This window comes from Meleagris gallopavo, chromosome 25 (assembly GCF_905368555.1).
Source record: "Meleagris gallopavo chromosome 25, MGAL_WU_HG_1.1, whole genome shotgun sequence".
Lineage (NCBI taxonomy): Eukaryota > Metazoa > Chordata > Aves > Galliformes > Phasianidae > Meleagris > Meleagris gallopavo.
In genome coordinates, this window is record NC_139428.1 from 2,663,874 (window position 1) to 2,687,769 (window position 23,896).

General features: G+C 53.0%; 2 protein-coding genes across 7 annotated transcripts in view; both read right to left on the reverse strand.

The window, feature by feature from the left end:
• Nucleotides 1-677: 677 nt before the first annotated feature.
• Nucleotides 678-18,994, reverse strand: TMEM200B (transmembrane protein 200B). 4 transcript variants are annotated; one of them, XM_085208804.1, is made up of 3 exons: nucleotides 18,303-18,994; nucleotides 16,114-16,239; nucleotides 678-2,220 (listed from the first exon to the last, which is right to left on the reverse strand). In XM_085208804.1, exon 3 carries the CDS (start codon nucleotides 2,195-2,197, stop codon nucleotides 992-994), a length of 1,206 nt encoding a protein of 401 aa, XP_085064930.1. In that variant the 5' UTR covers nucleotides 2,198-2,220; nucleotides 16,114-16,239; nucleotides 18,303-18,994; the 3' UTR covers nucleotides 678-991. The 4 variants fall into 4 exon arrangements, with proteins under 4 accessions (XP_085064930.1, XP_085064931.1, XP_085064929.1 ...); XM_085208805.1 differs by lacking the exon at nucleotides 16,114-16,239; XM_085208803.1 differs by lacking the exons at nucleotides 16,114-16,239; nucleotides 18,303-18,994 and adding an exon at nucleotides 7,991-8,260.
• Nucleotides 18,995-19,779: 785 nt separating this feature from the next.
• Nucleotides 19,780-23,896, reverse strand: part of LOC100550717 (lethal(3)malignant brain tumor-like protein 4) — a 45,037-nt gene continuing 40,920 nt past the window's right edge. For all 3 annotated transcript variants that reach the window (XM_085208802.1, XM_085208801.1, XM_010723392.4), the window contains one exon: nucleotides 19,780-23,313. In XM_085208802.1, the coding sequence (XP_085064928.1) occupies nucleotides 23,185-23,313 (129 nt within the window). In that variant the 3' untranslated portion in view covers nucleotides 19,780-23,184. The remainder of the gene's footprint in view (nucleotides 23,314-23,896) is intronic.

Sequence of the window (23,896 nt, forward strand, 5' to 3'; positions counted from 1 at the left end):
AGCAGCACCATAAAACCAGAGCCAGCCCCTTTCTCTCCCCCACTGCATCCTCCTGTTGCTTGCATCCAAACAAAACTATCATCTCCACCCCAAAATCAGCTTCGGAAACAAACTCCAGGAACTTTTCCATTTTGTTGCTTGAACTTTGCAGCTGCCTGGGCAGTGTGAAGTGGGCAGCAGCACCAACATCTGCAGCTCCCTGGGCTCCTTTTGCATCACCCTGAGCTCACCACCTCTCTGCACATACACAGCAGCAGGGCACACAGCATTCCTGCTGCCATACCTGCACAGAGAGGCTGTGAAGGAGCTGAGCCCCAGTGCAGGCAGTTGGACCCCATTTGGCACAAACCCCACAGGACCGGCGCAATGAACACCTCTGCTTTTAGGACAGCAGCATCCACACTTACCCCTTTGGCATTCCCTATGGGAAACCGAGTCCTCTGAGCACAGAGGCTCAAGAAACAAGGGATGAGATGGGTCTGTACCCAGGTTTGAGGCAATTTCAGGGAAAGCAGAGGTTTGCAAGGGCTGGTGATTGGCTCCAGTGAAGTGGTGATGTTTCTCCAGGAAAAGCTCTCCCTGTCCACCTTCCTCACACACATTCCCACACTGCCCAGAGCCCAGAGTGGTGGGGATGTCATACTCCCACCCTGAGTATGAGACAAGGGAGCACTGCGTGGCATCAAGGTAACATTTAATGGCCCTGTCAGGCTCTGCTCAAGCAAATTTCCCTTTGGGTTGGGCAAGGGGACCCATCTGTGCTTTGCTCACCCCGACCCCATGCCATGGTCCACCGTGGGTCTACAAGTGAGGGCTCCTCCAGGAAGGCTGCCAGCAGAAGGGCTCTGTAAGGCTGAGAGCATCCCCAGGGAAGGTGGTGAGGAAGAAGAGGCAGGCGAGGAGGAGCAAAGGTCCCAACCCAGGAGTCCTCCCCAGGCTCGGGGACCTCTCAGCATCAAAAGTCTGCTTCAAACCCTCAACCCCGGGGCTGTCAGACCCGTGAGCCCCCCTCCATGCCCACCACCCAGGAGCTGGGCCGGGGCTCAGCATGGTGTGGTGTCCCGCTGGTCTCCAGTAGCCGGTCCAAGGACTCTCCCCAGTTCTCCAGTTTGGCATAAGCCACCGCGTTGACGTGATCAAGCCGGGGCCAACTCCGGTTTTTACGGTCCTTGATGGGAGCCACCAGCAGCACCCCCGGCCTGCCCAGGTCCAGGGACTTGGAGTGCCCCGGGTTGTGGGGCTGAGCATCGGGGCCTACATCCACCGCGGGGCCACCGTCCTCCATGTTGATGACGACATGGCCACTGTGGTTCTCCAGGCCCCGAGGTGCGACGCTGCTGCCGCTGGGGGACAGCAGGGCACAGGAGGGCACCGGGCCTTCAGTGGGGAGGTGGGCTCCCTCTGTCATCCCGTTGGCCCCCCGTGAGGCCGCATCCAGCAAGCGGTTGTTGAGCTTGATGATGGGCAATGCCAAGGCCCCGACGGTGGTGGAGAGCCCGAGGTTTGCCTCCGAGTGGAGGCTGAGGAGGGAGGCTGCTGGGGATGCCCCCGGGCACTGCATGAGCTCAGCTGTGGTCTGCAGCCTGTTGGGGCCAAAGCCATCAGCCCACTTGCTGCCCAAGGACAGGTCCACTTCATAGCAGCCCTCCAAGCATTCAGGGCTGGCTTTGGGTGCCAGTTGGGTGTCCTCATCCTTGGGGCTGGTCTCCTTGGGGAGATCCGTGGCCATGCAGTAGAGGCCTTTCTGCATCAGCATGCGGGTCTCCATGTCCCTGTTCTCGTAGAGCATGGTGTTGGCACAGATGAAGATGAAGAGTCCGATGCCCATGATGACAGGGCCGATCAGCTTCAGCTTCTCATTGTGGGGCGTGGGACGTCCGGCAACCACCTCCCTCCTCATGTCCCCCGCCGTGCTGGCGTTCCCTGCTCCAGCCCCAGCACCTCCATGCCCCCGGTGGGGCCAGTAGCCCACCACGGCAATGGTCATGCCTACCAAGACCACTGAGATGCCCACCATGACGAAGGCTCCCGATGGTGAGCGCATGCGAAGCTGTCCTTTCACCGCCACCTCCGGCAGTGACTTGCGTCGGAGCCTTCGGCCTCGGCGCCGCGGTGGGGCAGGGGGGGCTGACGGCTTTGTGCCCCCCACCGTCGGCTCCCGCATGGGGCCATTGGGTTCGGTGCTCTCGGCAGTCATCGTCGGTGCCTTGGCTGCTCTTCCTGCAGGGAGAAAGGTGTTATGAGCTTCGTGTGGTGATCTGGGGGTCCGGATGTATGGGATGGAGGGATGCGAGGACAGTGGGACCACACTGGGAGCACGGGGATGGTGAGAACATGAGGATCATAAGGATGTTGGGACCAAAAGAACACCGGCAGCATGAGGATGCTGAGAACGTGGGGACCAGAGACCACAGGGGTGTTGAGAACATGAGAAGAAAAGGGACATTAGGAGCATGGGGACACCAGGAGGATGGGGACCACAGGGACACTCAGCCCACAGGCTGTGCCATGCCAGAGTCCAGCAGTTTTGATCTCCTATCTCACTGCCCACTTTCCTCTGCTTATTTCTGCCTCCCTGCTCAGGATCTTGGTGGTGGTAGAAAAGCTGAGGGCTCCTTCAGACCCACCAAAGCCCTACAAAGCCCAAGCTGTGCAGGGCAGCCACGATCCTGCTGCAGCCCATGCTGCGCCAGCACACAGATGAGAGAAAATGAGCCACCTGGTGTCTCCTGCAACCAAATGGCAGCAGGCAGCTCTGCCTGGTGGCACGGAGAGAAAGGGGCTCTTTATTCGTGGAGAAACTGAGGCACGGAGACGGGCAGCTGTAGAATGGCTTTCAAAAAGCTGTCAGAACTCCACATGCAAATGTGCTCCAAAGGTGACACAGCAGCAGAGGGAAGCTGTGCATCACACAAGCAGCCCGACAGCACCGTGATGAGAAGCCAAAAGTAAAACTGATTGGGAACACAGTGGCACAGGGCAGGGAGGGGAGATGGGCAGTCTCATTTGCTCCCTGAGATGAATGAAGTGGCAAGAGCCAGCAAACAGCATCACCAACGGGAGGAGAAAAATAAAACACGAGGGCTTTTTCCAGCCTTAATCATCTTAAGGTGTCATTAGCATCCCAAGGAAGGAATTAAAGATATGAGTTTCAGGATGACAGCGTGTTCCCAGCACGAGGCTGTCAAGCTGTGACCATTTCAATGAGAGAGATTTAAGGGAAAAAAAAGCCCCAAACAAAACAAAACAACAAAAAACAAACCCAACCTACAGCTGACAGCTGAGTGAGATCTCAATGTTTCTTTGGAACCAGCTGGTAATCCCACGTCACGAGGCGGAAAGCAAAACAGACACTGCTCTGGAGGAGACCAAATGCAACGGTCACCCAAAAGGAAAAGTGACCCGTGTTTCTTGCAGCTCTGAGCACTCTTGCTTAGGTTCCCTCCTGAGTTTTGTTGGTTACGGTCCTAAATTCGACCTCTCAAATGTTACATTAAACCATTTAAACACCGTGCTGGCATCTTAGGGATTAAACAATAGCAAAAACCCCCTAAACCCAGAGCCAGGCAAAAGCTGCAGGTCCCTGCCCAGCTCCTGCCACGGCCGTGCAGCAGCTCCTAATTTTGGCACCGAGCCCTTTATACCAAATTCCTTCACTGTCTCCCTTACCCCCGCCCCTAAGCATCCCCTTCAGTACCACCATGGGGCCGGGATGCTCTTCCCACGATTTCCCATCGGAAATGGCTCACAGCCAAAGCACGGGCTGACAGATGCCTGGCACACAACAAGGCACAAGCACAGCCTGCTCCGGGTGCTGCCCAATCCCCGGGGTTGGGCTCCTCATTGGAAGCCCCTGTTTATCCCTCTGCTTCCCCCCCCGGAGCCGGAGGTACCGCTGCCCCTTATCTCTGTGCCACCCAACAGCTGCCCGCGTCCAGAAGCTGCAGCATCGCTGGAGATGGTTGTTCCCAGAGTTCAAAACCATTACTTTTATTAATAGAATCCCCAAGGTTATATAAGCTCAAAGAGGGGGGAGTGTGGGGAGGGGAACAGAAAAATTCAGCGTTGCCATCAAATTCAGGAGCTGGCAGACACCGACGCGCCCGCAGTTGTGTTAATGCAGCGGAGGCAGCTGAGCCAGGCAAAGTTTGGGTGCAGCAATGGGGGTCGTGGTGGCACCGCTGGGAGAGCACAGCCTGGGGATGTGGGGCAGCCCCACTCCTTGCCACCGCATCCCTCCCCTTGGCCAAACCTGCCTGGTGCTGAGGGCTCCCGTTTCCTCGGGGAGAGGTATAGAAATGTAAATGCCTTTAGCATTGTCACAGAGCGCTGCCGAGTTCGAAGCAAAGCTTCCAATCCCAGCAATAAGGCTGTCGTGAAAACAAACGCGAATATTTTTTCTAATCCACCTCACCACGAAGGCACATCCCCAGCTCCGTCCTCCCACCTCGATCCTCTGCTCCCTCCTTTGCGTGGAGACGCTTTGAAAATTGGGCACCCAACTGCAGTGCATCCGATGGCAGCGGTGCAGACAATAAGGGATGGTCCCTGGAGGACCTGGGTGCCCCGGGATGCTCTGCCATGCTGTCCATGTGAATTTGCAGCATGCCACAGTCTATCAAAAGTCATATTTAGTCCTCAAACCTCCCTCTGGACAAGGGGTGTGCAAAAGGGGATGGCAGCGTGATACAATCAGCATCACCCCCAGCTCCTGGGAATGCACCACGGACCCTCAGCAGATGGGGAAGGTACAACCTGTGCCTTCATGGGGAGGAGAGATGCTGCTGACTTTTGCAGGTGGGAGACATCAGGATCTGCCAAGCATCACATCTGTCCTTTCTCTGTGTTCCTTCCTGGAGGCTGGCACAGCCCAGGTGTTCCCCATGGGCATGGAAAGGGACAGAAGGGGCCCAGGTGGGAGCAGAAGCTCAGGAAATCACCAACAAACTGAAAACGCATCATTTTCCCATTTCCTTTTTAGAAATATTGTGGCACTTCCAAATGTTGCTCTCCTGACTTCTATGACTTTAATGCTGCTTTCCTGATTTTCAGGAGCCGATGTTGAAACCCATCACCCTATCACCCAGCAAAGCCCATTTAAAGGTTGCTGGGATGGATGAGATCTCCAACTCACCCCAACAACTGCAGGGAGCGTGTGCCACCGCTCTGAGCCTCCCCAGAACCCTGAGTATCCTCTGTGGGCACAGCAGGGCCATCCTCCCAGAGCCTGCACCGCACTGCTGGCCACGTGCCGCAATAAAAACAGCTCAGATCACTTCTCAGCTCCTGTGGTCCCGATGCCTGATGAGGCTGAGCTCCCCTCAAAGGCCCTCTGTGCAGCAAAGGGGCAGCAGGGCAGCACAGACCCATGGGTGCAGGGATGCACAGCACAGCCCAGGGGCTTCCCACCCAGCAGTGGAAGTGAGGAGAGAGCAATCTGCTCTGGGAAAAGATGGTTAAAAACAGCACACATCAGCATAACCTCTACCCCAGCACTGGGATCTGCAGAGCAGTGCCTGCTGCCAGCCCTCCTCCCATCTTCACCTCCCCCCCAGCTCTCATGCACAGCCCTCATCGTGGCTGCTGTGCCTGAGCAGCACCTGCAGGTGCCTGGAGCACTGCAGGATCCCAACCTCTGCTGGTTCCTCACCTCCAGCTGTCTGGAGCACTGCAGGGTCCCAACCTCTGCTGGTTCCTCACCTCCAGCTGTCTGGAGCACTGCAGGGTCCCAACCTCTGCTGGTTCCTCACTTCCAGCTGTCTCGAGGCAGAGCTGCTCTCCAGCAAAGCACCCCAGCTCTTCTGCTTCCAATTGCCAACTGCCTTTTTTTGCTCCAGCAATCCCGGTTTGATGAACTCACTCCCAGCCTGGCTACACCCCACAGTCACATCCCTCCCACTTCCCTATTCTTCCTCCAAATCTCTCTCCTTAGCTACACAGGTGTCCAGACAGCAGCAAAAAGCAGCCCCGCATTTTCTGGGGTTCTCTGAGCAGAAGAAATCCCTCCTCACCCCCCAGCCCCACTCACCATCCCACCAGCACAAAGTCCCCTCTGGGCTCAGTCCCTGTGAGTAAATCTCCACACCCTGCCCACACGTTCCCAGCACGGTGACAAAATCCAGCTCCCCACCTCCAGCTGTTGCTGGGGCCACCCATTAATCAATCATCATTAATTAAGCTTCCCCGTGGAAGCTTTCTGTGATAATCACAGCTTGGAATGAAGGTCCCAGCTCCATCCCTGGGTTGGGGTCCCACCTTTAGCCGAGCTCCTGAGGTGCTGTCAGCACTCACAGCCCCCACATGTGGCCATTCACCCTCTGCCCATGGCCCAGAGGTGACAGTTCATCAGTTCCCAATGTCCCTGGAGGCACTGTGGTCACCAATGTCACTTGGAAACAGAACATGGGACAGCAGTGAGCGGACACACAGCTCTGTCCTCTTACCCATCCCAGCCCCTTCACCTCGACTTTCCTCCCTGCTCCCAAAACGGGGCCATCTGCTCCATCCCTCCTTGCCCTTAAGGCAAAGAAAGTGCGTGGAAACATCCCACTGATTACTAATTATCAGAGCTCGCCTTACCCAGATTTACTCTGCTAATTAGACTAATCTCCACAGCGGGGAAATGAGCGGCAGCCAGCCGGAGCGAGGCGATGCTGCGGGGTGATGGGCACTGTGCTCAAGGCAGGCCTGGGAAGAGACTCAGACCCGTTGTTGTGAGACAACCAAGGGCGAATTCCGTGCAACCCTTCCGAGCCGATGCTGAAATCAGGACATCTGCATTGCTCAACTTTTTGATAGGAACCAGATGCAAATAATTAGTAAATCCAAATTCGAGATCACGCAGGCGTCTAAATTTAAACGGGGAACGGATTTCTAATGTCAGCTTTTCACTACCTTGGAGAAGGAGGAGGCGTGGGGAGCTCAGAGGGATTTCCTGGGAGAATTCCTGCCTCTGTGAAGCAGTGCAGGATAGCAGGGTGCAGGAGAAGGGACTGCAGCCAGGCGCCTTGCACATCAGCCCAGAGAAAAGGAAGGGAATCCCCCAGGTCTGCATCTTGCAGGGAGTTGGGATCAAACTCTGAATTTGGCTCCTTTCCTTTTGTTTCTCCAACAATCCCTGCCAAAGTGGAGGCGGGGAGGGACGTGGGGGCTGCCAGGAGCTCAGTGCTCTCAGGCACAGTGTGAGGGGTCCGGCAGCGCACATCCCTCCCTGACCCAGGGATCCCTGACATGCAGAGCAGCGCTGGCAGTCGGCGTTCCCAACGTATTCCCAGCTGGGATCGCTCTTCCCTCCAGCATCTGAACGCTCACATCTTCTCTGCTCTGTGCCCTGCTTTACTTTGCTCTGCCCTGCGGCCACGAATGCAATGCTTCTGCTCATGAGCAGAAACTCAAACCTACTTGTGAGCAGAGGTGTGGGTCCCAATGCACTGCTGCTGCAGAAAGGCCCTCCTGATCCCCACCACCAGGAGCTCCGGGGGTCATTTCCACCCATTGCTCCTCTCCGGAGTGCCTAAATCAAATCCTGTGTGGGTATTTGCTCTGTGACCACCCCTCAGGCCAACCCCCAGCGAGGAGATGAGAAGCTGCAAAAAGTACAGCAGTTCGGCTACAACAGCACCGATCCTTCCCTGCTCTTGGGTCCCGGCTGTGCACGGCTGTGTGCCTGTGGATGTGTGCACACGTGTGGATGTGCAAACGTGAGCGGCGTGCACGGGAATGGTGCATGTAGATGTGTGCATGTGGATCTGCGTGTGTGTGCGCACTTGCTTTTGCTCCAAGCACCCGGCTCCGACCTTCGTGCACACACGCGTACGTGTGCGTGCAAACGCGTGTCCGTGGGAGCCCCGCGTGTGCGCATAGCGGTACAGCGTGAGCCCGGGGCTGATGTCCGTCCCTAAATCCGAGCTCCCAGCGCTGCCCCGACCCCGCTCTCCCTCCCATCTCCGGATCCGCTCCGCTCCCGTCCCGCTCCCAAGCCCGCACTCACCGGCGGTCGCCTCCCGCCGGGGCCGCTTCCCCCGGGCCGCCGAGCTCTGGGGGTCGGGGCCATGGAGGGGCTGCGGAGCGGCGCGGCTCCCTTCGCTCCGGCTCGGCTCGGCTCGGCTCGGCTCGGGGCGGCAGCGCGTCCCGCCCGGCGCCGGTTCCCCTCCCCGCCCTCCGCCCGCGGCCCCGCGGGGAGGCGGAGCGCGGGGCCCGGAGCATCGCCAGGGAGGAGGAGGAGGAGGAGGAGGAGGGCGGAGGGAAGAGCGAGAAGAAGCCGTGCCCCGACCCGACCGGAGGGGAACGAAAAGTTGCGGGCGCTTCGCGCAGCTCCGCTGCGGCACCGGGGGGATTTCGCGACCTCCGTCCAGCAGCGCGGACCCCAGGTCCACAGGATGGGAGCCAAAGAAGAGCGAGCCCCGGGAAGGAGCCCCTCGTCCTGCTCGCATCCCACGAGACGCACAAAGTCCCGGCCCTGTCGAGTCTGCCTGCGCTGGGAATTGGGTCTACAGGACGCTTTGCTTTCTCCCTTCCAACCATGCAGTTGCAGAGCACATCTGTTGGAATAAAAGCACCGCTCGAAGTTCACTTTCCAGCCATCCCCCTGCAGGCACTGCTTCAAGCCACGCACCCGGTGTCACCCACACACACCAACACCACACACCAACCAGTGCCACAGAGATTCGGCTCCTTTCTGCTCCGGTGCCATTTGCATTTGTCAGGGTTTAATGCAAACATACCCAACTCGCACTCCCCTTCTTCACCATGGTTGGGATAAAACTAAGAGCATCAAATGAGATCCCTGCTTACTCCACAAAATACAGCTCCACGGTTCTTCCCTGTGTGACTTTGAGCCACCAGCAGCATCCCATGGCCTGTAAACAAATGCAAACTCCATCCACTTGGTTTTATTGCATTGCCCAGCAAAGGGTTTTAGAGTTCTCAGGATGTGCAGCCATCTCCTGCGGGGGAACATCACCCCGGGACCCAACGACAAGAGGAAGAGAACCCCCACTCTGGGCTATGCTGAGGAGCTGGTGATGTCCTTCCCAGCCCTGCTGTGATGCTTGGGTGAAACAGCACCAGAGAAACTGGAGCAGGGAGGGCTGGGATGGGGCTGCAGCTGCAAGTTTACAGGTGTCCCACTGAGCTGGGGAGCTCATCCTGCACCCCACTACTGCAGCATTCCAGGGAGAATTACAGCCTGTTCTCCCTTTCCTATCACAGGAAAATATCCGGGCTCTCATTGATCCAGGAGAAATTAATGCTTTTGAGCAAAATTTGACTTCCATCCCCAGGCTGTACCTGTGCCAGGTGGAGCCAGCCAAGGAACTGGAGCTGGAAGCGATGAGAGCTCAGCTCCAGGAGCACGAGCTGACAGAGAGGCACATTGCTCCATCCCTCCCAACCGGAGCACTGGAGCCTGCTCCACTGCAATATTCCAAATCCAGATCACCCCCTGACACCCCAAGTGTCATTAACACCATGAACATGACTGAGGATGGGGGAAGCAGGCACAGAGGATACTGGAGGTGAGTGTTTCCCTTGTCTCAACACCTCCTTCTTCTCACAGAAAGTGATATAACACCCGGAGGAGTGGAGAGCAGAGGAGAAAGTAATGCAGAGGGGGCAAAGGGGCACCAGGAATAGAGAGGAAGGATCTCGGGGAGGAGTTCGCTGTGGGGTGGGAGATGAGCAGGACCAGAGCTTGGAGCACTGCTACAGAAATGGGGAGGAACAGCAAAAAGACAATAAGAAAAGTAAATCAAGGTTACTGTCTGAGAGGGGAAATAAAACATAGATCTCATGGTAATCAGGCGCCTTGCTCTTGATATAGGAGAGGGAAAGGGAACTGCAGCCTTTTTTCAGGTGCTGGGGGCTGGTGGTCCTGGCACAGCATCCTGGCTCTGTGCTGCCTTGGTTGGGCACAGGAACCGAATGGCCAGAGGAAGGAGAAGGAGACAGAGACTGATCACAGCCAGGATCTTAGATCAGAAAGAAGGAATGTTGTTATGGAGAGGCTGAGAGCTCAGGGTGGGATGACTCATGCTGGAGAACATACAGCTGTTGGAGAGGGATCTGGCACCGAGTTCTGAGGCTGCAGAGCCCTCCCTGTGAGCAGAGAGGGGAGAGAGGAGCTGGGGCTGTTCATTGCTCCCTGACTCAATGGATGGGATGGGATGGGATGGGATGGGATGGGATGGGATGGGATGGGATGGGATGAGGACAGCACCTCTGCACTGCACAGCAGCACCCATCCCATGGCCAAGCCCAGGCTTGGAGCCACAAGGATGCATTGAGCACAATGTGGACACACCGAGCAATGGGGAAACTGAGGCACAGAAAGATGCACTCCCTGATGGTTGGCTGCAAAGAGCAGAACATGGCTGGTGATGGGCAGTACTCACTGCTGCAGCCCTGGCTGTGGATGCCACACTTTGTGGGGAGGCAGGGAATTTCATGGCTGGAAGCCTGGGGGAGAATCCAGACTCCCATCTGCTACCAGGGTGGGATTCTGTGACTGTGGGGAGACCTGGGGAAGGCATTAGGAGCAACTCCAAGGCAGAGGAGGGAACCTGTGCCTTCCCATAGCCCTTCCAGATGTATTTTGTGGTACACACCTGCAAACACAGTGCTGGATTCCCAGTGCACGGGGATAAGAACTGCACCGTCAGCTACAGAGGTGGCTCCATTTATATGGGGGTTACAGCTGTTCTGGTGGCTGCAAATGCAAACAGGCACACAAACCCCTACCCTGTGCTCTGCAAATAGTCTCGTTATCTCTGTGTCTCTGGAAAACAAATTATCCCCAATTTTTCAGTGAGAACTCGGAAAAGTTTGAAGATCTGAACCCTGGAAATGCCATCGTTTCACATATAAGAAAACTGGTATATCTTTGAAGGTTAAAAAAGTCCACCAAATTTACAAAACGATCAGAGCCAATTCAATACGTTCCCAAGCTTAAACTCCAGGCCTCATCTCCCTGTGATTTACAACACTGTTTTGCCAACGCTGCCCCACGCCGCCCCGTGTTCTCACCCCCAGTGGTACCACACAGTGCTGATTTACGGGCTCCCTGCTCCACTGCCATGTAAAGCAATGCTGCCCATTGCAGCACTCCATCCCGTGCACAGCTCTGGGAATGGTTTCCTTCCTCCCAAACACCCAAACAACCTCAGGCACAGCGTGGTTCTGCTGAGCTTTACGCAGCTAAAGGTTCACAAGAGTGCACCCAGGTGCACGTGCTGTGCAGGAAATATTTATGAGGGAGAACACAGTGGTTGCACTTACATTCCTGCTGTCCCAGTGCTGGGGCTGCGCATTGCTTTGGCTGCTGGCTCACATGGGATGTGGGCACAGCTCCCGGTGTAGGAGGGAACAACGGAGAGAAAATCATCCCCAGACCCTCTCCATCCCAAAGTGCACATCGGGGCAGACGGAGGTTTCGGAGAAGCGCCGAACTTCTCAGCAAACTCATCAGAACGTTTTGGTTTGGCATTTAGGTTATGTTCTAAATTACCAAGCATTAGCGCTTGCTAATGTCGAGGTAACAAAAATAAAAGCAGAAGCAAAGTGCTTCAGCTGAAGCTGGGATGGAATATTTCACAGAAAGGCAATATTCGGAGATTGCCGCTTCATTTAGAATCGAGCCATAACTGCTCCAGCTCCACGCAGCCATTGTGGGAAGACAATTGTCATTTCCATTCGTCTCCTCCTCCCTCAGACGCCGCAGGGTCGGCCTCGGCTCTGATGTGTTGGCAGCTGGGATGGGCACAGCACAGCAGAAGGATGCAGAGAGCTGCCCAGCACTGCAGGGGACCCCGAAGCTGCACCGCCGCCTCCTTCTGTGCTCTGCAGTTGTTGTTGCAGTGAGGTCAGAGGATGCTGAGCTGTGTCTCAGTGCTGACCCTGCCTTTATCCCCTCCTCGACCCATCAGCCACATCTCAGCATCTCTCCGATGTTCCTAAACAACATTCAGGGCACAGGCAGGGAGTTGTGGCCCCAGGGTTGGGCAGGAATTGGGCAGAAGCGCATGGAAAAGACACAATGAGCTCCTGGTGTCCGCCTGCTGTTCCAAAGGGCCAGTTGTGGGGATGGAAATCTAGAAACCTATTTCCAGGAAACAGTTGGGCTCTGGCATCTCCCCGTGCCTGACCTTGGCAGCCGATGGTGGGCAGGGAGCGGGGCGTGCTGCTGCACGAGGATGGAGCTGTTAGAGCTAATGTGTGGGAAGTGGCCATTAATAAATCAGCAGCAACTTCGCAGCCATCAGAGCCTGAAATCCTCCGGGACTGAATATGGAGCAGTGGGATTTCAGGGCGATTTATTCTTGGGTTGAGGTAGAGATCGTTTGATGCCGCTACCTACAAACCCAGAAACCTCATCCCTGCGCGCCCTGGGGCAGGAATGTGGGAGCCCATCCTTTCCATGGCACATCCACCCACCATACAGCTCTCAGGAGCAGAGCAAGAAGAGGAGGCATGGGAAGGAGCAGCCAGCAGAAACTGCCCTCTAACCAAGACGTCTCTCTCTCAAAGCATCCAGCCCAGCCTCAGTAATCCCAAATCCTTGGTATTAGGCATTTAATCTCACATTTTATCATGTCCCTTCTTGCCAGGGGGCTGAAATTAAAAGGGAAGCAGGGAAGGGCTGAGCTTCGGCTGCTTTAATCAGTTCTCGCTGGCAATGGCAGGGAAGGAAGGAAGAAGAGGTGGAAGCTCCATCACTCCTCTCCTCCTTTAGGGATGCAGCATCAAGAGAAGGAAGAGGGCAGGGGAGGAGCAGAGCCAGCGAGCGGCTGCATGGGGCTGTGCCAGACAACGGGTGGAGGAGAGATTTGTTTCCATGATGCAAGCAGAGGGAGAGCAGCCGAGGCAGGACATGGGAAGAGCGGGGCTGGAGGCTTCTCTGGTGCCTCGTGCTGCTGGGGGAATCTGCTGGGGACTGTGAGCAGGGCTGGGTCCTGCCCCAGCCACACGTGCCCCATCCCAGGATGCAAAACCCCTCTTCCCTCTCTCCCTGTCGCTGTCTCTGGATGCTCCTTCTTGCTGCAAATATCTCACCACTGAGCCACTCTGCCGGTCAGCCCTGCATCCTCACAATGCCACTCTCAAACAGAGCTGCCCTGGCTGATAAATGCAAATATAGAATTCTTATGGGCTGAATGAAGAACTCTTCATTGCACTTCCCTGCCATAGATGTGATGAGAGTCTGCACTGCGACCTCAGCAGAAATATCTATCAGCAACAGGCAGGTACCTTCAATACACCTTTTCCTAGATGAAACCAGGCAGATCCACAGCTGATGGAACAACAGTCAAAGCACAAAACCAGAAGCTGCAATCAATGCTTTTCCTTCCTATCAAGCCTCAACTTGAGCCATTCTTATCCAGAAAAGCAACAGAGGAGCTGCATGGGCAGTGCCTGGTGAAGGTCCCTGGGCTGCTGTGGGACATCAGCACTGCCAGCTTGTAGGGAGCACCACACTGAGCACAGAGATGGATTTTGGAAGAGCTGCACACGCTTAGAGAGTAATGCAATCTGTCTGCCACTTCACACAGCTCAGATGAACAGAGCTGGCAGCCACAACTCAGCCAGGTATGAGAGCCAAAGCACTGCTCTGAGAGTCCCGGGATGGTGACAGCCTGCATAAAGGCAATGACAGCCGTGAGAAGCACCGTCACTAATCCCTTTGGAGACGATTACACCACGCTGGTTTGGGGAATGGAGATGTTTTGTGGTCACCTGAAGGCTGAGCAGAGGAGGGGCAGCAGCGCAGAGCTGAGCACACCATTGGAAATGAGCACAAACTTGGGGGGTCCTGGGGAAGAAAAAAAAAGGGATAACTTCCACGTGTGCAACCTGACACTGTTTCCCCCCGAGTAAGTTTTCAGTCAGGGCCTGGCTAATGGAAAATCCTGTAGTAATTATGTCGGCGTTGTGGTGTGATGGAAAATACTGTAATGAGATTAGGTACGCAGGGGGCTGCTCCTCTGCAGCACGGCCACGAGCACAGCTCACCCATCCCCTCCTCAGCCCTAAGCAGCATTTTGGGGCTTGGGAACCTTCCCCAGAGCCCCTCACGGTGTGAGCACACACTGGGGCCTTCCCCCATGGTAAACTGAGGGAATTAAGCACGGCTCTCCAGCCACAGCTCCCAGGGGCAGCTCTCCACGCCGATCGTTTCCAGCTTTGCCATCCCCATCGCTGACTTCTCCTGGAGATATTTATGGTTCTGCCCCTGTTGATTCCCACGTCCCGCTGAATACTGCATGTGCTGCCATTCCCCAAGGGCTGATAGCCTGAAGAACGCCGATGCTTTGCAGGAGCTGCTAAGCAGCACCTCTTCTCCTCCCCAGCATGACTCTATATGTGCATTTACCACTGATTATATTTGCAGGCACACTTGAGTGTGATCATTAGCTGAAAGGTGTCAAGGAGTCAAGCTGGGTGGTAGAAGCATCTCTGGAAGCTGTAGTGAAGGAAGAGCAGCATCGTCCCTGCTGCTGGAGCACATCCAGAGCAATGCTTCTCCATGTCCTCCATTCAGGAGATCTCAACCACGAGAAGATGGAAGCAATGATGGGGGGCTGAAAAGAGGGTAAAAAGTCAAGAAATATGGGAGGAGGTATGGGAGGAGATATGCAGATCCAAAGGGGAGGTGGGGAATCCACGCAATGAGAGCGGTGACTCCTGGGAAGAAATACTCCAGTAACGAGAGGGATCTCCAGCTCTGTCTTACAGAAGTGATATGAAATTCGGGATGATTTTCTGCTGAAGAAATAAATCAACAGGCTCAAGAAGACTGGGTTTCTTCCATGGCAGCAGTGCAAGCTCTTCTGGCATTAACTGCTGCAAAATGGGTTTCCTACCATCCCTGAGTGGTCCAGAAGGAGAGGACGATCTGATGAGCGAAGAGGTTTGACACCACATTAAGCAGAAAACTTGGATCAGTGTTCGGAGCAGCAGTGTCTGGATAACAATTAGGGGAATGAGGGGGGCCATGCAGGAGAGAAACTTGCTAATGGGCATCAGAGCAATTACACATGCAGCTCTAATAGGCATGGAAATAATTAACATCCTGCCCAGGGCTCAAGCAGTGGTTCCACGAGTCCTGCTGAACCTGAGCTGCCATTTGGGTGTGGGGGTTGGGTATGGAAGCAGAAAGCAATGGCTTTTGGTGGGAGCAGGCTCAGGACACAGCTCTCATCCTTATCAGCAGCTGGTGTTCCATGCAGCAGACAGCTCTACGCCTGCACCCATTCGGATGGCACTCACCATCCCCACGCAGCACTCTCCCCCAAGAAAGGCTCAGAATGAAAGGCTCTCAAGTCCCCCAAAGCCCTTTGTGGGATGTTTTCTATCGCCACCATTTCTCCACCTCCTGAAACTGGGCAGGAGCCCTTCTGGCCCAAAGGGATCTGGCTGTGCCCTGGGAGGATGCTGCTGGGAGGCAGCAGGAGATGAAGATGCCGCTTCTCTGCCTCTACAGGGCTCACCCCACAGGATCAACGAGGCTTTGTTTTCTTTATCCCTTCCAGCAATTCATCAATTTTACTGCTAAACAAAGCCACCTCTTTGAAGGGGAGGTCTCTTATTCTAAATCTTTCTGGGGCGGAAGCAGCAGATGATCTTAACCAGACGTGGCTCCTTAAAGGGATGCAGATGCTACTGCCCTGGCGGAGCTCTGCTGGGTCCCAAGGCACCCCGAGCACACCCAGCATCACCTCCACTGCTAATTTACCACCACCCCAATATTCTGCCAGCTCTAAGGATGACACCACAGCCCCCCCCTCCTACCCCCCAGCTCCTCTGGGTGCTTCAGCAGAGATCTCACAGGCCCACCCATGGGTGCAGAGCTGATGGGAGGTGGGGGTCGCACCCACCCAGCTCCAGCTGCACCCATGTGCATTGGGAACCACAACTTCTGGATGAGAGAAAATGCTGAGGAGTGGCTCCTGCTGTGCTGAAGAGCCTCCAGCCTGCTGGAGATTCAGTTCTTATTTGGTAAATTTTTTAGCACATTGGTACATTACACTCCTCCTGGTTACCACTACAACTCTTTGCATACAACCAGGGCAGCTTTTATCACCTTCTGTGCAGCCAAAAACTCTCTATTTTCCCCCTCACCTCAAAGAAAACAGCTCCATCACCAGAAGCTCCACATCCAACTTCATGAAGATTTTCCACGAGTTCTGGATGCAGCAGCATCACGCAGGGCGCATCGCTCCGGGTGCTTCATGTCACTGATTGTAACTAGATGTGAACAAGCACTGGTTTCAGGGCAAGAGGAAAGCTTTGGCTGCTCTGGCACAGAGATAATTGCGCAAGATTAAAACACAGAGCTTGCTCCCTGCCCTGCTTACATAAAGTCCTCATGCACACTGTATAAGAGAAACCGCCTGGATATAAAACACGTCTCGCACCAAAACTGATAGCATAGAATGGAGCTCTGACCCAAAGCCAACGTGCTCTGTTAATGAAGGTGTCATTAGTCCTTTTCCCATCACCCAGACCACTGTGGAACCCCAAGAATGGTGTAGAAAGCTCCAACAATGGCAAGTTATATAAAGGAGGAGCAGAGTGCCACATCCTCGGGCACCCATTGGCACCCATCACCATCCATCAGCACCTGAGGCTGCAGTGCGTTGCTCCAACACGAGCAGATCTGCCCCTCCAGCTGTGCAAGGGGAGGCAGGAACCTCTGGTTCCCCCCCAGACCCCCTCCTCTGCTGCTGAGCTCCAGCCACTCATTAGGTGCATTCCTTCTGCACGTGGTGCACAGTGCGAGCCAAAGGAAAAATAAATCTGTTTCATGGAGGGAGAAAGGGAGAAAAAAAAAAAAAAAGAAAACCTTCTAATTTTGTGCTGGCTCTTAAATGAAGATGCTTAGGGCATTCTGCATTGAAAACAGAGAGCAAGGCCTTCCCCAGCCAACGGGCAGCAGCAGAGATGTGCCTCTAAGAGGGGGTTTACATCACAGCCTCTCCTCTGGTCTTTTTCAATCCCACCCGTAAGAGAGAGGAGTTTGAGGCAGTGTGAAAACCATCCAGGGAGACTCATTGAATATTTGTGTGGTCCTGCTTGGTAACACGGAGACACAGCACAGCTTCCTGTGCTCCTGTCAGAGATAACACAACGCAGAGCACATCCCTGTGTGCCTATGGAGAGGCAGAAACGCCGCTCGGGGCTGCAGGAGCAGCTGGCACTTTGCACATGGGGCAACTTCTGTAATCAGTGATGCTGCAAAAGGGCACCAAAAAACATCAGTCTGAGCCCGGCAATGGCATGAAATTGGGTTTGGAGGCACACAGCCTGAACAGGAGCTGCTCAGGTCTGCAGGGGACGTGGAGCTCCTGGTGGTGCATTGAAACCCTCTGTGCAGAAGTCCTCAGCACAACGCCCAAGGAATGGCTGGAAATGCTCCAGCAGCAAACGTGTGTGTCTCCAAACAGGAAAAAATATCTTGCTTACATGAAAAGTGTCGGGATGGTCGACTATGTGCAGAGAAGAAAGAATTGGGGGAAAAACTAGTAAGCTAAAGATGCGCATGGCAGCAAGGATGTGAGAAAATATTAGGGGAAGTGACATGCAAAGCCAATAAACAACAGAGCCAACCAACACGTGGGGAAGGACCAGTGGCCAAATGAGGAAGGAGTGCAGGAATACACAGCAGAGAGCTGCCTTGGGTCGAGAGGCTGAATCCACCCAGCTCTATGGGCATGTGTGGGGAGGAAAGAGCCGGTGCTCTCAAATAAGCAATACAGGCAACTCCAGCACGAGTCTATTCAATGCAATCAATGCCAGAAGTGAGCAGCTCACATCACTCACACCTTACATCACCAATCTGCTGCTGTCCTGCTTTGCCTCATCCCACCATGGACAGGAGCAGAACTCAGCCCAGTGGGCACTGATGCTCATGGTTCAAGAACGGAGCAAACAGCCCTGGCACCTGAGGTTAAAGCCACCTACATGGGAGGAAGCCAACCTAGCATTCCAAAGGCTGCACACTACATCAGTCAGGACGCCTGCTCAGAGCACAAACCCTTTAAGGGAGGCAGAGGAGCAGGACTCACAGTGTGCAGGAGCTGTGCAGAGCTCAGGTCAGTAGGATGTTCCTTTTCCCCACTGCTGGCTCAACCCACATCAGCCACGTTTGCTCCTTTGCAAACGTTAACACTGGCGTAACAAGAAAGGAGCAGCTCGAAGATGAACTCTTAACAACTCACCAGCACAGCACAGACTGCAGGTCACACCTTCACCTATGGGAAAAGTGCACTTCCAGCAGAGAAATGGCAAGTGAAGGTTGCAGGACTTACCTTGCTGCAGAGCTGGGCATCACAGAGCTCCTCCCAGGGCAGGGCTGTGCCAGGAGGGCAGAGGCAGGCTGAGCTGCCCACCAGCAAACAGTGCAAACAGTGTGAAAATGCACTCAGTCACAGCCGCAGGGCTCAGGGCAGCTAGGAAGGGTGGTGGGCTCAAAGGGCTGCATTGTGCTGATGAGAGAAGGGCAGCACATCCCTTTCAGGGCAGCTGTCTTCAATTTATAGCCTGGAGACACCTCGAAACCTTCCCATGGATGCTCAGATCCCACGAGGGCAGGGGCTGCCTGCAGGACAACTCCAGCATCCAGAGAACAAACAGGTTTGGCTGCCTAACGAGAAACACAGCTCAGAACAAAAAAAACCCCACATCTGACTGAGCAGAACAACCCGCAAATGTAATCAGCCATTGGGGTGGTTAATGCACACCGCTCTGTTAAGACTTCCCTATCAAAATCTTGGTTAAAAAACAAAACAAAACAAAACATAAAACTCCCAACCCTTCGGCTTCCATGGAGGAATTCAGGTATCAAAAGCAGTGAGACAGACAAGCACGCATTCCAGCAGAACCCAAGAGTGACTAACAGAGTTTGGAAAAGCAAAACTCAGTGTTACTGAGCACACAACAAACATCCAAGCTAAGCAGACTGGGAACCCGAACACGGTAACAAAAGCAAACAAGCTGGGTTTAAATAGAAGCAAAAAAAAAAAAAAAAAAAAAAAAAAAAAAAAAAAAAGAAAAAAACTTGGAAAGGAAAACCAGTGAGAGCAAATGTTTACCCTGATGAAGGATAGTTTAGAAATTATGGCTGGATGCCAGCTCTCCAATATTTTTAGTTTGGAAAGGTCTGCTAATCTCAGGCTGCAGCGCTGTGGGTCTGTGTCCTCACCTCCTTCTGCTCAATGGGGCACCAGGAACCATCACTGTGTCAGGGCTGCTCTGCACACAGCTGTCTGACCATCAGGGTCAGTGCTTCCACCACCTGATTTGGGGGGCAGGAAACCAGCCACCAGCACAGCAATTTGCAATTAGTCAGCTAACTGCAATTAAAGCAGAAATCAACAAGCAGGCAAGTTAACCACCGTGGATGTGGGACAGCAGGAAGGTGGAAGAGGCACAAAGCCCCCAAAGGTTTAACATTGATTCACACTGATAACAACTTGCTAATTTTAGTTAAGCACTCAGGGTTGGGAGCAGCTTTAGGATAGCACGGTCCTGGGATGGTTTGCAACAGAAAACCGTGAGGGATTAAAATGTTGTCAGCACAGGACAGGAAGGAATTTGGGGATTAGGCACAGCCTCAGCTGTGATGCTGGCCAAGGCTGTGTGCAAATCAAGGAGAGCACAGACACAGTGCTTTGCTCTGCCTGGTTAAAGAGATGAGAGATGGAAACCTCTGCGTTCTGGGAGGAGGAGGAGGAGAAGAGACAGGAGCAGAACCCAGCCCAGAGCTCAGGAAGAACAAGTCAGGTCTGAACTTATATTAATTTTATTCTCATTTCCAGGAGAAAGCAGTGGTGGAGTGCAGCATCACAGCTAGTGGCAGAAAGCTCAAGTATTTGTTTGCTTTAATGCAGGCAAACATTTCTGAGGCTGAACGGAGACGACGGGTGTGCGCTCCCTTCCCTGTGCACATTTCCAGTTCACGTAATAGGAATCTCAAAAATAAGCCCTTAGCACATGACAGAGAGAATGTCAGAAACTTTAAAGCTTTCTGTGGCATAAATCCCCACGCAGGGCATGAAAGTAGTAGGCAGGAAATCTTCCACAGCTGAACTCGCTTATCCCCTGGGTTGAGAATCTTTCCTTTGGTCGGAGAACTTTGTGATGAGCAGCGCTGAGCATTTCTGTCCGACTTTAATGCGTTACCCAGAGCTGAAATCTGCTCCTCCTGGATTACACAGGGGATCACAAGAAAAGATTTTAACAGTGCAGTTAACAGCAGAAGAAAGGAGAACCATTTGGTCATCTTGGATCTCCGAAACACGCTCAGGAAATAAGATCCGTTTCCACTGAGACAGCAGAGCTCTCGATGGCACTGCTGGGCCTTGGGAAGCTGTCACAGCCCTGGGTGGCTTCAAGTAATGCACTTCCAAGTGATTGCTGGGTTCAGCTGGGACAGCAGCAGGTTTTGTGCTTTGCAGACTGAGAGCCTCCTCAACCAGGTTGGCATTAACCAGCTTCAGCTTCGCGCAACACAGAGCTACAACTTCTGGCTTTCTGCTTCAAAGTGCGTGTTTCAAATTAGACAACAAGGCGTTATGCAATCAGAGGCATCTGCAGACCCTTTGCTTAGGCACAGAGCGTGATCAGGGCTGAGAAAAGGCAGAGCCTGGCTACAGAAGCAAGCTGCTGGGCTGCACACGAAAGCAGAGCTCCCTGATGCAAGCGAGATGCCGTCAGCAGGCACTGAGTTCCTAAGGCAAGGAGCAAAGCTGGGCTCAAAGAGGACTTGTTCTGGTTTTTCTTAGTCTTAGAAGAATTAAGGAATTTTCTGTGTGCCCATGAAGACACTGGGAATCTTTTTGTCGCTGCAGCAGTGTGAAGTTGTCTGATTTTATGAGAATCTAGCTATATTTGGAAAGAGACCCAGCAATAGATGAGTGCACATTCTTGCTTGCTCTGCAAAGACAATTACTGGATTACAAAAAAAGGCACAAGAAGCACACATTCCTCCTCCTTCTATCCCTAAAAGGTTTCCTTCTTCCTCCTCGCTCAGAGCACTACTACTGCTGTCACTGAACAAACTCCAAGTACACATTTTCAGCCCTGATCCAGCTGGCTTGGAAGCCTCTAGGATTTAAGATCTCTCTTCTGTTTGAGTAATTTCAGTGACTAGAATCTCATTGCTTGCTTCACCAATTCTCTTCATCCTCTGTCTATATATAGTAAAGGAGATGAAATAATATTACATTTAGTTTTATTGCTGGAAGCAATCTGCTGTCCCTCAATGCAGTTTCCCAAAGGAAAGAGGTGAAACAGAAGATTCAGCAGGACATGCTGACTGCAAACAAGAACAAGGTAGAACTGCACACATTCCAGCTGGCTGGCTGCTACAGAGGAGGAAAAACAGAGCACAGAAGGGCTGAGGTTATTTAGCCAGGAGCAGAACAGGCCAGCTAACAATCCTCTGCTCCAGCTGTCACAAAACAGCTCTGCTTTGCCTGGAAGGTGAGCTGTGTCAGAGCCCAGGATGTGCCACTCAAGGCTTCACAGAGATCTGGGATGCACAGAGTGGGACAAAGGAATGGTGATCCTGGTTATCACACCATAAATTCAGTTAAATAAACTGATGTTGTCTCATCCCTGTCGCTGCATTAGAATACAAGACTCCCCTGCAGTTGCATGGCTGATACTTTCAGCTACAAAATACCCCACCACTCCCATGTCTTCGCAGGGGAAGGCTAAAAATCCTTAACGTTTTATATGAAAATAGAAGGTATGGAGATAAATTGCTCTATCTACAACGAATCCAGGACCAAACGCATTCAGCAGTGTGGATTCCGCTCTATTTACACTTTTAAGAAACTTACTACCTTAAGAATGTTACGAGGACCTTCTCAGGAACTGGGAAGGACATGGAGAGATCAGGATCTGCTACATGTTCACAGAAGCACACTCAATTCCAGCACAGCAGAAATACCAGCATACACCTCTGCCATGTAAGCACGGGTTGCCACCTGCACATGTAGGAACAGAGCCACAAGCTTTGCTTTCTCCCTGACACAGACCAGCAAATCTCTTTTGAGAAGCAGTTCTCAGCTTGCTTTGCTGGCTGTTCAGACTGATCCCCCTCCAGGCAAACCTGCCCATGTGCTCTTCCCACCTCACTGCCAGAGATGCTGAGGACCAACGTCCACCTGGAGGCTGAATATGCCGAAGCACTGAAGTGTTCACAGGTTTTGAAGAGGTTTGAAAATAAAAGGAAATTGTTTGTAGGAACTCTGCGTGCACCTGTATGCATACGCTGTCCACTGTGGGGTTTTCAGCTCCCATTCCTAGCATTTGGTTGGCTGTGAAGGCAGCTTGGACAAACTCATCACACTACCAGGTGCTCCTGACTGTGTTATTTTGCCATAAGATGATCATAGTCCAGACAGCAGTTGCCCAAAAGCACTGATGGGAGAAAAAAGAGATAGAATATTTGGGTGCTGTGGGAGATAACTGCAGGAGAGATCTTTGCCTACCCAAAATCTATCCGAACAGGGCCTTCCTCCAACTGCCTGGCAGCACAAATGACAACGGTTTGCTTGTTATCAGAGCCACCACTGATGGAAACTCTTTGCCCATGGTGCAATTCAGTTGTGGTGGAAGCAGCCCAGTAGCCAACAAGGGGTTTAGAACAACCAGGATCAGCACGAGAAACTGGAACTTCAGAATCAGTTGTGGGAAGGTCAGCTCCCGAATCACAGCGTTGAAGGATACAGAGGAGCTGCTCTGAAGCTCACCCATTTTCTTACTCTCTCCTCTTCAGAGCTTTCATACATACATCTGTTAAACATGCTGGTGATAACTCAGTCTCTTTCAGGCACTCTCATGGGACACAGCAGACTTTGTACTCATATCTGTCCTCTTGCTATTGCAGCTCCACCACTGTTACCCTGGATTCCCCTTATAACCGGAGGTTTCTTCTAGATCTCAAAAAGAGATTGATATATCAAAACCAAATTCAATTACAAAATATAATAACCTCTTCTTGGAAGTGAAGCTGCCCCATATTCCAGACTGTGGCAGGATTTTTATGTCCTAAAAATATTTTTTAATAAGTTCTACTTAAAATATATCTGAGTCGCAGCCTGCCTCGTGGGCATGCTGTAATGCTCTCAGTGAAGATCTGCTCCCTGTCAGTTCCTCCTGGGCTCGAGGGAAGGGCTCTTCTCACTCTTCTTCTGCAGACTTGAGCATGAGAATGGCATTGTAAACCTTCAGGGCAGGACCCAGCTTGATATTGAGTATTTTAACCAAGTCATTCTGGTTCAGGAGCAGGAAGGCCTCACCATCTATCTGCTAGAGGTGTAAAAACACAATAGGAGATAAAAATTACAATGAAGAAAGAAGCAGGATTCTTACTTCTGGCTGTTCAGTTAAACAGTGTACTGAGGAATGAAAATACAGACACAGCCCTGAGGATGGAAACCTTAATCTTCCCTCTGATGTTGGCACCCACACCAGCCTGCGATTCCCAAGCACGCTGCCCTTCCCAGGGGTCTCAGGCCTTCCCCTGAAGCCTGAAAAGTCAGAATGTGGACAAAACTCACTGGGAAATAATGAGGATGAGGCTCGTCCACTTGACTTTCTATTCACTATAAGGATACTTACCATAAAAAGCCAACAACTGTCAAAAATCCCACAGCCTAGTCCCAATCTGTGGCAAAAAATTAGATCAGGAAATGCAAGCCTTCAGGAGGCAGCTATCCAAGAATTAATGCATTACACTCATCTACAGCAATTAGAAGCACCACATCACCATTTCCTAGCACACTCATTACATACTGTCATTGCACAGCTTCTCAGACTCCTGTTAAGCAGCTCAAGGTGAAGTGTGAAGCTTTGCTGCTTCTTTGGTCAGCTTTGCTAGAAACTTTGCAAG

What these genes read in the sequence shown, in the direction of transcription:
- TMEM200B (XM_085208805.1), bottom strand. Translation starts at nt 2,197, where the DNA reads ATGACTGCCGAGAGCACCGAACCCAATGGCCCCATGCGGGAGCCGACG.